The sequence below is a fragment of the Aristolochia californica genome, unplaced genomic scaffold, assembly GCF_029961685.1.
Source record: "Aristolochia californica isolate CCGP_79_NKW_82.1479 unplaced genomic scaffold, dmAriCali1.0.hap1 SCAF_2, whole genome shotgun sequence".
In the NCBI taxonomy this organism is placed as follows: Eukaryota; Viridiplantae; Streptophyta; class Magnoliopsida; order Piperales; family Aristolochiaceae; genus Aristolochia; species Aristolochia californica.
Window position 1 is genome coordinate 46,486,241 of NW_027181881.1, and position 13,551 is coordinate 46,499,791.

Here is a 13,551-nt window from a genome sequence, read left to right on the forward strand (position 1 = left end):
TCAATAGCTTTTTGAGTAGAGAGAAACAAAGACGAGAAAGAAGGATAGACGTTTTGCTTTCTTGCTTTTTTCTTTTTACCCCAAATTTGAGGCTTATTGGACGGTTTTTTTTTTTCGCGAGATAGATCTCGTATATTTCGCCCATTTTGGGTTTTTCGATCGAGACCTCCTCGTAAGGTCGACTATTTTGCAAATCCCCGGGATACCCATTTTGGTTTCCTTGGATCAAAACCTTCGGGAATTTCTAGCCGGCATCGTATTCCGGTTGTCTGCGATTCTTGAACTATCCGGCTGTAGTCTGGATTTTTATTCATTAAAATCTTGAAATATTCTTCAAGAACAGTAGAAGTGGATTTTGGTGTCAATCCGTGGAAGGCATTCTTCTTTGTTTTTGCGTTGTAGAACATCAATCTGACTTCTCTTGGTGATATTCGAGCTCCAGTTTGGCCATACACTGTCTTATAGAGAATTTTGGTAGCTCAATCTATTATCTAATCTAAATTGTGAAGAAACACGAATGATCTTATCCATGCAATGGAAAGATCGCAATTATGTGCCTGTATCATCGTCTGAGACTGCTTCTTTTTGACAACAGTAGTGCATCTTAAGCCATGGAGGAAAAATCAGGACGGCTTGACTACTGGAGAGACTACTTCCTTGGTGCAAATTCTGATATATTTGAGGTGATTGAGTATGCGATTATTGTGGCCGCATCAGATTGTCCGCAGGAGTTTCGACTTCGGAGAGATAGAATTGCCGAAAGGTTGTTTTCTCCCCGATTGACGAAGTGTTCTGGGTGTGATCGGGTTGAGCTGGCGGTGCCTGAAGAAGTAGAAGATGGTGATTTAAAGGGTGGTTTTGGTGGCCAAGTTGGAGTTACGACTGCTGGTTCTGGCGGTAAAGAGAGTAAAGTGAACAGTACTACAGACGATCGGGGGGACTTACATCAGTTTAGTAACTATAGCTACAACGCAGCTGAGGCCTTGACTGATGAAATTGAAGAGAAGAGTCTCACCGTCGCAGAGGTTTTCAGGATTAAAGATACTCTTAGCAATCATGAGGAAGAGGTTTATCTCTATCTCAATGCTCTTGATCTCCTTTGCTTTTGTGTGAGAGTGTTTTTATCAGTTAAATGGGGTTGAAAAAACTTACTAGTTCTCAAATTGAACTCTTCTCTATCTGCATGGTTATTAAGTAGGTTCGGATGTGACAATGTTCTTTGTTCTTCGTGTTAAAATGAAAATGATTTGATTACGACTTATGTTGTTTCATTGCAGCTAAGCAGTGAAGTATTTGGTTCTTGAGGTTGCAAAATGGTTTCTGTCACTAGTTTTTTTTGTAGTTTTTCAGGAAGTTTTGTGTCTGTCTAGTGTCTCAGCTTGAAAATTTATGACTCTTGAGATGGTTGATTGTATTATGTTATGAGAGCTGTCAAATGCATTTCAGATGGTATAGGATCCAGTGTGTTTTTTCTTAACGTCGACTTTCGTTTCCTTTTTTTTTTGTTGAGAGGTGGCACTGGTAAGATACTGGAATTTTTTTTCAGCAATCTGTTTGCATGGAGTGCATTTGACTATCTGTTGGAACACGGCTATATTTTTTACTGGAATGTTTCTCATGGTGTTGATGTATAAAAGTGATACCTTTTATATTATGAAGCATGATTATAAGTGGATATCTTTTTTTCCTATGCAGTCTGATTCTGTACTGTTTGAATCACTGAGAAGGCTTCAATTGATGGAGCTATCTGTTGGAACACTGAAGGTGCACTGTCTGGTTCCTAATTTGTTATGCATTTAAGCTCTTTTTTAACTCTTCCTAGATTTGGGAATTCTTAATTTGAACATTTAATTGAATTTATGCCAAATCTTGCAGATAACTGAGATTGGAAAGGCTGTAAATGGTGTCCGGAAGCATAGGGCAAAGCAGATCCGCCAACTTGCCCGAACTGTTATTGAGTAAGATTTCCCATGCATGGTTGGAAAGCTTTAGTAGCTAACTGTTAATTCGCATCTAGTCATCATTCTGTTTCTGTCGGCTAACTAATTTGTCAAGTACGTTAGATACTACCCAAACCATGTTCCACATAAAACCGGAGACTCCTTTTTGAATGTGCTGTTCTTTCTACTGAGTATACCGACAGAATAGGAGGTTTCTGTTTTGTTTACATTTCCTTGCTGGCAATTTGAGCATGAGAGTCCAGGTCTACAAATTGATATATCGGGCTTTATCATGCCACGTGTTACCAAATAGCTAAGTAGAAAAACATTTAACTTGTGCTACTACGGCCAATCAATGTATGCCCGGTATCTTCTAAAGTTTCTCGAGGAAACCGCCAAATATTCAAGAGTCAACAATGACGTTGATATTCTTTTTCCGTTGAACATATCTTAGCTGTTTTATGTTCAAGGCAGAGTTGAGTTTGTTAAATTCTGCTGATCTCAAATTTATGTGTGCTTGAATTCTAACTGATTTGCTGCTGTTTTGTGAGTTGCAGCGAATGGAAGGCAACGGTAGATGAGTGGGTCATTGCAGCAACTGCCATTACTGGTATGAATTAGCTCCTTATATTTGATAATATTGTTTGTTCCTTTGGCTTTTGTTTCTGGTTCTAATTAAAAATAAAACTTTCCACCTGATGAAATTTAATGCCGCAGCTGGAAATTATTTTAATGATGGAGATTCTCCAGATTCTGTGAACCCCTCTGTGGGCCTCCCTTCGCCGCCTCTCGATGAAGGAATTTTCTTGTCTACACAGACTTCTTCTATTGAGCTTTCACAGGTGCATGGACAAACCTTTACCTTACTTTTCTTATTGAACTCTAAAAATGATTTTCATGGTAATATTTTTATAAAAACTTAGGGATGCATCATATACTGACTTTTTTTTTCTTTTCCTCCCATATAATCAATGTCAAGTTCTTCGAAGGGATGGATGATGATGGAAGTAAGTTGAATTTATTTCATTTCTCTGTACTGCTTATGATTTCTCAATTTGGTTGTCTCTACTTTTTTTTCATAAATCTGCCCTCATATACACTTTGTTGCAGATTTTAGAAACATTGAGAATGAGGATTATTGTGAAAATGGGAGGAAGCCTGAGCCAGAGAACCCTATCCTTATCAAGAAAGATCAGAATCCAGTTGACTACTGTGCACAGAAGGAGAACTGTGGGAGGAAGCCTGTGGCAGAGAACCCTATGCTTATCAAGAAAGATCAGAATCCAGTTGACTACAGTGCGCAGAAGGAGAACTGTGGGAGGAAGCCTGTGGCAGAGAACCCTATGCTTATCAAGAAAGATCAGAATCCAGTTGACTACAGTGCACAGAAGAACTGTGGGAGGAAGCTTGTAGCAGAGAACCCTATCTTTATCAAGAAAGATCAGAATCCAGTTGACTACAGTGCACAGAAGAACTGTGGGAGGAAGCTTGTTGCAGAGAACCCTATCTTTATCAAGAAAGATCAGAATCCAGTTGACTACAGTGTACAGAAGGAGCACTGTAGCTTCTTGAGAAAACCAGGATCCACAAACAAGCCAACTAAGAACTCCACTGTAGTTTCTGGGCCCAGTAGACCTCAAAAGCCCGCCTCCGAGAATAAATCAAATGGAGATAATGCAAAGTTGCAGCAAAGAGCTCAGGACAAGATTCAAAAGAAGCCACCCAATGGTTCATACAATGTGAGTTAGTAACAAAATGTAGTAACATGTTACAGTTGAGATAAATCTGGAGTTTTACTGATCTCTTCCTGTTGATTATCAGAAATCTCAGATAGCTGATGAAGAGGCAGCAGTCAAAGTGAAGCTTGAGGCAACAAAAAGATTGCTACATGAAGGATACATGCAGGCTGATAGAGGTAGGTTTTGGTTTCTGCCACCAGATTGCACTAAATTGAATTTATTTTGCTATTGATTATTTCTACCCGGTATTTCTAGAAACCAAATCTGACAAGCTTAATGGTTTCTTTACTTTCAGCAAAGAGACAAAGGACGATACAGATGGTGGAGTTGCATGATCTACCTAAGCAAGGTCCTGAACGTAGAAAGTTCCACCATAAACCAGGGTCACACAACAGACATTTCTCATATGGGAGGCGGTAGTTTATTGGTTTTGCATTCCACCAGCTAAGCGGCTGTGGTCCCAGGCAAGTTGCTTCAATGGAAGAAGGCTGAACTCTTCTTGCTGAATTTTTTGATCTAATCGAGCGACAGGATAGAAACAAAGCCATTTTCCTGTCAACAAACGCAAAACTAAAGACCTTCGAGTGCCTGAATGGAACAAGTAGAGATCTTATTGATCGATTTTGATGGAAAAAAAAAAAAAAAGGAACACTTCAGCACTCCTTTTTTTTCATGAACGTTGATGTGGAGTCGATCCGAATAAAATAAATTCGTGATCGGTTATGGAAATCCTGCCTGAATGTTGGCCCTCCATAGGAATATAGAACTACCATATATAACATGACATTCATAATTATAGTTATGTGTATATCTTGTTCTCCAGTATAAATACACCAAAAGTGCATTTCTCTGTTCGTTGGCCTTGTTATCCTTTTGCCCATTGAAACTCATCTAGGTTACTTTTTATCGTTCAACCTGATCTTATCACAGAATGGATTCTAACTCTTCTTAGGTTATCTTTTCTATTATCATCAGAATGATTAGATTTAAGTGTCTAGAATTGGGGTGGGCGGTCTGTCTAGTTTGATGCTTACAGCTGGTTTCTGCATTGGACGAGCTATTAAATGTCATGACTATTTGGATTTGAAGAGGTTGGTCTGGGTCATTTGAGTACTGATGATGCCGGCTTCTTTATAGATGTAAATGTGGAAACTTATGGTATATTTTCCATGAAGGGTGCTTGTGTCTCTCCTGAATTCTAGTGCTGTTTGCAGCTCAACGCTTTACTTTTTTTCTTTTTTGTGCTCTCAAGTTTCATTTTTTTCAACTGTAAGAAGGAGAGAGAGAAAAGGAAGAAGGTTAGGGTGGTGATAAGGTGTGGCTTATAAAAAAGAAAAAAAAAAAGGGGCAATGGGTCAAGATCTCAGAGCAAATGGAAACGGAGACGGATGCGGGGCTCTCAAACTGAAAAATCATCATCTATTTTATTAGTGGGGCTTTTGTGCTTTCAGTGTAGTTTGGACGGTGTCGTCAGTGCATTTCCCTGGATTCTGGTTGCAGGCGTTGGCCTCACGCGGGTGCTTCTGCTTTAATGTTTATTTTGTGCTGATACGGACTCCATGCTCCTTTTTTGAGCTCCTCCGCTCTTCTCTTGCCACCTCCTATTATTCTTCGTCTTCCACTTTCCAATCCACTTACCTTTCTTGACTCAGAACCGAGAGATAGCTGCAGATCAGGTGTTGCTCGTTTCGTTGCTACACACAGCACGTAAGGTGGAACAAATATTTGTTTACTATCTATTTCGTCCTCCACCTATTCATATTCATATTCATATATTATATTGGATTTTAAGCGATAAAAATACGGAATGGATTTTTAGAAGCTTATATGTAGGGGTGAGACCCATTAATATGTAGGGGTCTCACCCCTACATATAAGCAAAGTTTCAGCAACTCAGAATTTTAGTTTCTGGTACGTTGGCACAGAAGCGAAGAACACTACACATCTCCGAGACATTACCTTTGGATTCACACTGGATATCAAGAACAGATTTAAGGAAAAAGGTGAGACGGAAAAGAAAGCCAAAATCTAAAAAAAAAGAAAATTTCAGGGCAGGAAGGTGCTGTTGTTAAAGCTAGAGAGGGAGAGCGACTCGCAATTGGTTTTGTGGCCTCGTTTAATCGTTTACGTAAAGGCCGAGAACCAGACACCTATCTGCAGACACGTAGCTAACAGACTAGTTAAAGCAAAACACACCAGGGAAGGAAGGTAACTGCCTCACGTTTTGCAGAACTCTCTTCAATTCCAAGACCCAATCAGCTTATCCTTCTTCACCTACTTTCGTTTTCCGATGAATACAAGACTTAGAAGAAACAATCAGGCAACGGGGTATTCGCTGCAATTCCACGAACCCATTAAACGTGTGTCTGTCTCCCCTTCAATAAATTAAACTTTACTGTCAATCAATAAACATCTCGCCGCACCGAACAAAGAAAGCCACTCACCTCACAAACAGAGCAGAACGACAAGAAATTGATATGGAACCAATCTGCTTTTGACAGATTGGACGTGGGAAATTGGCTATTCTCACTGCTGAGATGCCTGCTTATCCATAACCAGTCGAGGGGATTCTAAATAAAGATTTTACTCAGGAGGGTCTAATGTGTCTTCTGCTGCTCGTTTGTGCTAATCTCTAATTGCATCCTTTCGTGGATATCACTTTGGACAAAAATTAAACGTGGCAACTGCCAAGCTTTCGATAGATCGGCAAGAGTCTCTTCCTGCCCAGAGACGAATTCAGAAAGAAAAGAAAGAAACCGTAGTCAAATTGGTGTTGCGGAGGAGGGTTAACTAGTTAAGATTTCGAAAACCCGATTCAAACCCAATCTGTGCCAGGGAATGCAATGTGAATCTGGACTCTCTAATGTGAAACTTAAAAAGTTCATGAAGACAACCCACATAAATTTGGGCTTTTTCCCTATGTGCTTGAGTTTTGGACTCTGATTCTCAACAAACAACAAAACCCAATTTAAGTTAATTTCCAACGTTCGGTAGCTTCTATTACTACGCTCAGAATACCAACGATAACAGATCTTTACCCAAAATAGGATGTGAGAACGAAACATTTGGATGGTTAGGAGAGCAGTAAATCAAGGCCTGGGTTAACGGAGAAAGAGACAACAGGATGGTGGAGAGAGAGAGCAGAGGGAGGGAGGAGTCCCATGGTAATATAAAAAGGAAATCGAATCGAAGCTTTCGACAGAGCACAAAAAGAAATTCTCTCTTCCATATTCACTCAACGAGAACACCATCTTTGCGTTCTCGTGGTGTTCTCGTTGGGGTTTGTTGAGAGAGAGGATTGAGCAGTGAGAAAGGATGGGTCGTGCGGCGTCGTTGCTCTTATCGGTGGTGCCCTTGCTCCTGGTAGTTGCCTGGGCTGAGGATCCCTACATCTTCTTGACATGGAAAGTCACCTACGGGACGATCTCTCCTTTGGGAAAGCCCCAACAGGGGATCCTCATCAATGGCCAGTTCCCGGGACCTAACATCAACTCCACCACCAACAACAATATTGTCCTTAATGTCTTCAACAACCTGGATGAGCCATTCCTTCTCACCTGGAACGGCATCCAACTGAGGAAAAACTCGTGGATGGACGGGATGCCCGGAACCAATTGTCCCATTCCCCCCGGTAAAAACTTCACCTATCACTTCCAGGTGAAGGACCAGATTGGAAGCTACTTCTACTATCCCTCCACCACTGTGCACCGCGCTGCCGGCGGCTTTGGAGGCCTCAGAGTCAACAGCCGTCTTCTCATCCCCGTCCCCTTTGATGCCCCCGAGGATGATTACACTGTACTCATTGGTGATTGGTACAACATGGAACACAAGGCCATCCAAGGTATCTTGGACAGTGGTCATCCTCTCACCCGCCCCCATGGTGTCCTCATCAATGGCGAGAGCCACCAGGTCGGCGAGAAAGATGACGCAACGAGGAAGCCCGTGTTCACCATGAAGGCTAGCAAGACCTACCGCTATAGGATCTGCAATGTAGGACTCAAGAACACCCTCAACTTTAGGATCCAGGGCCACCCCATGAAGTTGGTGGAGATGGACGGATCCCACACAGTGCAGAACGTGTACGAGTCACTGGACATCCATGTTGGGCAATGCTACTCTGTGTTGGTCACTGCCAACCAGCCGATCAAGCGTTACTACATGGTTGCATCCTCTCGGTTTACCAAGTACAACCTCTCAAGTGTTGGTTTGATCGGATACGAAGGTGCCCCAGCTGAGGTCCCCTCAACGGTGTTGCCACCCTCCCCTGACCTATGGGCTTGGTCCCTCAACCAGTTCCGATCTTTCCGCTGGAACCTCACAGCCAGTGCTGCCCGACCCAATCCTCAGGGCTCCTACCACTACGGCGGTATCAACATCACCCGCACTATCAAGGTCGCCAACACTGCCAGTTTTGTCAATGGCAAGCTTCGCTATGCCGTCAATGGTGTCTCTTTCGTCCACCCCACCACCCCCATCAAGCTAGCTGAGTACTACGGAGTTGCTGACAAGGTCTTCAAGTATGATGTGATTGGAGACGAGCCGCCGGCCGATGAGAAGACCATCAAGCTTGACACCATCGTTATCAATGGCACCTTCCGCAACTTCATCGAGATCGTCTTTGAGAACCATGAGAAGGGAGTCCAGTCTTGGCATCTTGATGGCTACTCCTTCTTTGCAGTCGGCATGGATGTTGGTAAATGGACTCCCGCTAGCCGCAAGAACTACAATCTCCTCGACGCTGTTAGTCGCCACACCATCCAGGTATACCCCATGTCTTGGAGCGCCATCCTCCTCACCATTGACAATGCCGGCTTGTGGAGTGTCCGCTCCAATGCTTTGGAGAGGCAGTATTTGGGCCAACAGTTCTACTTGAGTGTTCTCTCTCCGGCCGGGTCCCTTCGCGATGAGTACAGTCTACCCGATCTCACTCCCACCTGCGGTATCATCAAAGGCCTCCCCATCCCACCCCCCTACACCATTTAAGCATTAACCAGGAGATTCCGGTAGAAGCCTCGGTCCATCCAATAAAGATGGTTGTGCGGATAAAGTTGTTGAATATGGGGAAGCCTATTTGGGAATCGTGGGAGATGGACTCACTGCATTGTATTAATGAATATGTGCTCTCAATTCAAGGCTGAATGCATAAAAATATTTCCAAGTATCTTGTGATGTTTTGTTCTATGGCCAACATTATATTCTCCCATCATTTGAAGAAATCTCATATTAAAAAAAAGGTAAATTTAGGTTTTTAACCAATTTTTAAAACTTAATTAGATAAATAATGACCGTTTGAACTTATTTAAATCAATGCCCAACTTTGATTTGGTCAACTGCACATGTGTACAATCTGTAGGTATTGATCGATTATGTGTCACCACTTCATCATGTCACATCAATACTCATGTATCTAACAACACGTCAACTAACACATCATCTTACAATGTCATTGCCCATGTAGGATGCCATATCATTAAATGACAAAAAAAAACACAGTTTAAAATATAACCTGGCAAACCACGTTATATCTATGTAATAATACCTTTTATCATCGATTGAAAATATTTATAATTTAAAAAAAAAAATTAAAAAAATTTTAGATTTTAAAAATAAAAAATATCAATGCAAATTTTATTACCTTATATTTAATATAATAAATTATAAAAAATATTAATTAATTAAACAAATTAACTCTTACCCATCTTACATGGGTGATGATGTGTTGGCATGGTGACTTGGCAATTGACGTGCCACCGAGTGCTGATGTGCCATGATGATGTAGCGACGTGTAATTGGTCAAAGCCTATGTGTCACCTTTGACTGTACACATGTACAATTGACTGGTCAAAGTTGAGTATTTTTCTAAATAAGTTCAAATGGTCGTCATTTATCTAATTAAGTTTTTAAAAATGGGTAAAAACCCAAAATTAGTTTTTCTTTTCTTTGTGTATGAATGATTTTAATCTAGGGTTCATTTAAGTGAGGTGACATCCACATAAATAGCCATTTTAAGTGTATCTTACATCAATCTTTGTGGATATATATATGAGCCTATATTCATAAATTTACTTTCGTAAGGATTTTTTTTTTTTTTGTCTTTTCATATGCCAAAGTTGGTGTAGCACAAGGGTGTGGAGGTAACTAACCCAAATTATGGAAAGTTGGAAGTGACGCTGTGGGAGAGATTGTGACCATCCCACAACTTGTCCCCATAACATCACTATAACCCAAAGAAGCTTGAGTTAGGTTAAGGAATAAGTCACTAGGGGAGAGATGGAGGGAAGGGGAGGCGTTCGATTAGCATTGAGTTGATTTACACTACATGATTTGAATAAGAACTTGCATGTATATTACTCCTAAATGAAGAACTTTCACATCTAGAACTAGGATATCATCTCTTATATCTCTTCGATTAGCATTAAGTTGATTTACACTGCATGATTTGAATAGGAACTTACATGTATATTACTCCTAAATGAAGAACTTTCACATCTAGACTTGGATATCATCTCTTATATCTCTTCCTCTAACAACGAAAAAGACTACTTATCTAACTTTTTATTTATACTTTTTCTCAATCCTAATTACACTAAAGTGACTATCTATGTTTACCCTCTTTATATGTAGAGGGAAAGGAGGTTGGACTCGAGTAAAATTAACTTTAAATGCACTTAACTTTGTAAGAATACCACTTTTCTCCACTTTCTCACTAAAAATTGAGAAAAATATGAATAATAATAAGAAAAATAAACTCTTAAGTCATTTAATTTAAATTTAATGATTAAATTAAAATTTTGGGGTGCACTTAGCTTATATGAACATAGGTCCATACTCCTTTTTATCCTTACATTAAAAATTTCCTTTATTCCAGTTACCTCTTTATATGAAATCTTTGTGGTCGACTCCTTTTACTTTTGAAATGCTTCTTTTTTGCACAATGTGGTCGACTACATTTCTAATTCACAACTTATTGTTTTTAATAATCAACTCTTTTGAGCTAACCAGTTCAAGACTTCCATTTCCGTACTAAAAGGGTTAACCTCTTGCAATATGGTCAACTACTTTGGGCTTTGGTACTTCCAGATTTCAAAATCTCCTACTAAAGTGGTGACTCCTTGTTCTGTATTTCTTTCTTGGCCATTTTACTCATTGTCACTTTTAGGTTGGTTGTTTAAACAAGAAAAATTTCTCTCTTATTCAATCAAACGATGTTGCTAAACTATTTGGATGGTGTAATTTTCTAGCATAAGTCGCCTATTCCCTTTTATGTATGGGCCATTCGGACTGTTCCTTTATCCAAAAAAAAAAAAAAAATAACACTATAAAAGTTCAAAGGCTTTTCAAATCAATCAAAATCAATTTGCTAAGTGTTCGAACTCGAACTTGATAACCATTCATTAAATTGAATTGTTTTGGCCTTGTATATAAGTAAGATGAATTATTTTTTACCTTATATATACGTCTGATCAAGGAACTTTGGAAAGCCAAATTTTGAATTGATCGATTAGTCTTAATTAAATATACATTAATTAAGACAAATCAGTGTCTTTTGCTTCAGTTATTTGTTCAAAGAAAACCACATTTTTAAGTATAGGAAGAGATTTGGCAGATAGATAAAAAAAAAAAAAAAAAACCAATTCAATTAATCTCTGAAATCTTCCTATTAGGTTTAACAACACTTTTGAGAAGATTTGAAACTGACTTACATTTGGGATGACAATGAAATAGACTACAAAATTCTTCTATTCAATTTTGTGCTCAGAACCCATACTCATTTAGTTCAGTGCAGCTTCGTTCATCTCAACTCCAAAGTGAGTTTCGCTCTCCCATAACCATTTTTTTTTTTCCCGCAAATCCCTGTTTATTGAATTAAGGTTCATATCTAAGGCTCGCGTTTTACTGATTAGAGGGTATAGGGGGGTGGGAGAGGAAGATCCTTAACGAGGCCGCACCCGAGAGTGATGTCTGGGAGACTGTACTCATCGCGGAGAGACCTGGCAGGGGAGAGGACGCTGAAATAGAACTGTTGGCCCAAGTACTGCCTCTCCCAGACATTAGACCGTACGTTCCACAAACCCGCATTGTCAAGAGTGAGGAGGATGGCACTCCAGGACTTGGGATAGACCTGGATGGTATGGCGACTGACGGCGTCGAGGAGGTTGTAGTTCTTGCGACTTTTGGGGCTCCATTTACCAGCATCCATGCCGACGGCAAAGAAGGAGTAGCCGTCAACGTGCCAAGACTGGACGCCCTTCTCATTGTTCTCAAAGACAATTTCAACGTAGTTACGGAAAGTGCCATTGACAACAATGGTGTCGAGCTTGATAGTCTCATCTACAGTTGGTGGCTCGTCTCCAATGACGTCGTACTTAAAGACCTTGTCAGTAACTCCGTAGTACTCAGCTAGCTTGATGGGGGTGGTGGGGTGGACGAAAGAAACACCATTGATGGCATAGCGGAGCTTGCCGTCGACAGAGCCAGCGGTGTTGGCGATCTTGATGGTGCGGGTGATCTCAATGCCACCATAGTGGTAGGAGCCCTGGGGGTTAGGACGGGCAGCGCTGGCTGTGAGGTTCCAACGGAAGGAGCGGAATTGATTGAGGGACCAGGCCCATCCTACGGGGGAGGCAGGCAGCACTGTCGAAGGAGCCTCAGGTGGAGCACCTTCATATCCGATCAAGGCCACACTCGTAAGGTCATACTTAGTGAATCGGGAGGATGCTACCATATAGTAACGCTTGACTGGCTGGTTGGCAGTGACCAACACTGAGTAGCATTGCCCAACGTGGATGTCAAGAGACTCGTACACATTTTGCACAGTATGGGATCCGTCCATCTCCACCAACTTCATGGGGTGATCCTGGATCCTGAAGTTGAGAGTGTTCCTGAGCCCCACATTGCAAATCCTGTAGCGATAGATTTTGTCGGCCTTCATGCTAAACAAGGGCTTCCTTGTTGCATCATCTGTCTCTCCGACCTTGTGGCTCTCGCCATTGATGAGGACACCGTTGGGGCGGGCGAGGGTGCGACCCTTCTCGAGGAGGCGCTGGAGGGTCTTGTGGTCCTTACTATACCAATCACCGATCAATACGGTGTAGTCATCCTCGGGGTCGTCAAAGGGAACGGGGATGAGGAGACGGCTGTTCACTCTAAGACCTCCAAAGCCACCGGCAGCACGGTGCATTCCGGTGGAGGGAAGGTAGAAATAGCTGCCAATTTGGTCTTTCACCTGGTAGTGGTAGGTGAAGTTAGTACCTGGGAGAATGGGGCAGTTTGTGCCAGGCATCCCGTCCATCCACGAATTCTTCCTCTGCTGGATGCCACTCCAGGTGAGGAGGAATGGTTCATCGAGGTTGTTGAAGACGTTGATGACGATGTTGTTATTTGTGGTGGAATTGATGTTAGGTCCCGGAAATTGGCCATTGATGAGAATCCCTTGCTGGGGCTTCCCCAAAGGAGAGATTGTCCCGTAGGTAACATTCCATGTAAAGAACAGGTAGGGGTCCTCCGCCCATGCCGTCACCAACAGCAGAGGCACCATCGCCAAGAGCAACGACGCTGCACGACCCATCTTTCCTATGACGATTTCGCCTTCAATTTCTGGATTGCTCGAGACTTCAACTGATCAACTCTAACGGTGACGCACTGATAAAAAAAAAAAAAAATTGTGGTTTACTGGTTTCGCATTGAAGAGAGAAGACGACAGATCTTCTTCGTTTGATTTATCGATTGCCTCCATACATGGGACTTCATTTTATACAAATCCAAAGAAATACTTCTCCGACATTTTCTCCCATGAGACGTGCTCCCTTCTTTTCCTCCCTATCGACCTTTTCTTGCTTCTCCCCTCTAAGTCTGGCCTTTGCCTCTCCCCC

At 41.5% G+C, this 13,551-nt stretch overlaps 3 protein-coding genes across 3 annotated transcripts; 2 read left to right on the forward strand and 1 right to left on the reverse strand.

Moving 5' to 3' along the window:
* The first annotated feature begins 611 nt into the window (after positions 1-611).
* LOC137955181 (probable mediator of RNA polymerase II transcription subunit 26b) lies at positions 612-4,371 on the forward strand. Its single transcript, XM_068802050.1, has 9 exons — positions 612-1,067; positions 1,696-1,764; positions 1,876-1,958; positions 2,498-2,550; positions 2,658-2,782; positions 2,920-2,947; positions 3,051-3,679; positions 3,762-3,855; positions 3,975-4,371. Exons 1-9 carry the CDS (start codon positions 612-614, stop codon positions 4,097-4,099), a joined length of 1,662 nt encoding a protein of 553 aa, XP_068658151.1. The 3' UTR covers positions 4,100-4,371.
* Positions 4,372-6,994: 2,623 nt separating this feature from the next.
* Positions 6,995-8,662, forward strand: LOC137956601 (L-ascorbate oxidase homolog). The gene has a single exon (XM_068804150.1). The coding sequence runs from the start codon at positions 6,995-6,997 to the stop codon at positions 8,660-8,662; it is 1,668 nt and encodes a 555-aa protein (XP_068660251.1).
* A 2,917-nt stretch (positions 8,663-11,579) lies between these two features.
* On the reverse strand, positions 11,580-13,247 carry LOC137956689 (L-ascorbate oxidase homolog). The gene has a single exon (XM_068804278.1). It carries the CDS (start codon positions 13,245-13,247, stop codon positions 11,580-11,582), a length of 1,668 nt encoding a protein of 555 aa, XP_068660379.1.
* Positions 13,248-13,551: the final 304 nt, after the last annotated feature.

Coding starts and splice junctions, on each gene's coding strand:
- LOC137956601 (XM_068804150.1), top strand. CDS start 6,995: ATGGGTCGTGCGGCGTCGTTGCTCTTATCGGTGGTGCCCTTGCTCCTG.
- LOC137955181 (XM_068802050.1), top strand. CDS start 612: ATGGAGGAAAAATCAGGACGGCTTGACTACTGGAGAGACTACTTCCTT. Junction 2,783..2,919: donor CTTCTATTGAGCTTTCACAG/GTGCATGGACAA, acceptor ATCAATGTCAAG/TTCTTCGAAGGGATGGATGA. Junction 2,948..3,050: donor AGGGATGGATGATGATGGAA/GTAAGTTGAATT, acceptor ACTTTGTTGCAG/ATTTTAGAAACATTGAGAAT.
- LOC137956689 (XM_068804278.1), bottom strand. CDS start 13,247: ATGGGTCGTGCAGCGTCGTTGCTCTTGGCGATGGTGCCTCTGCTGTTG.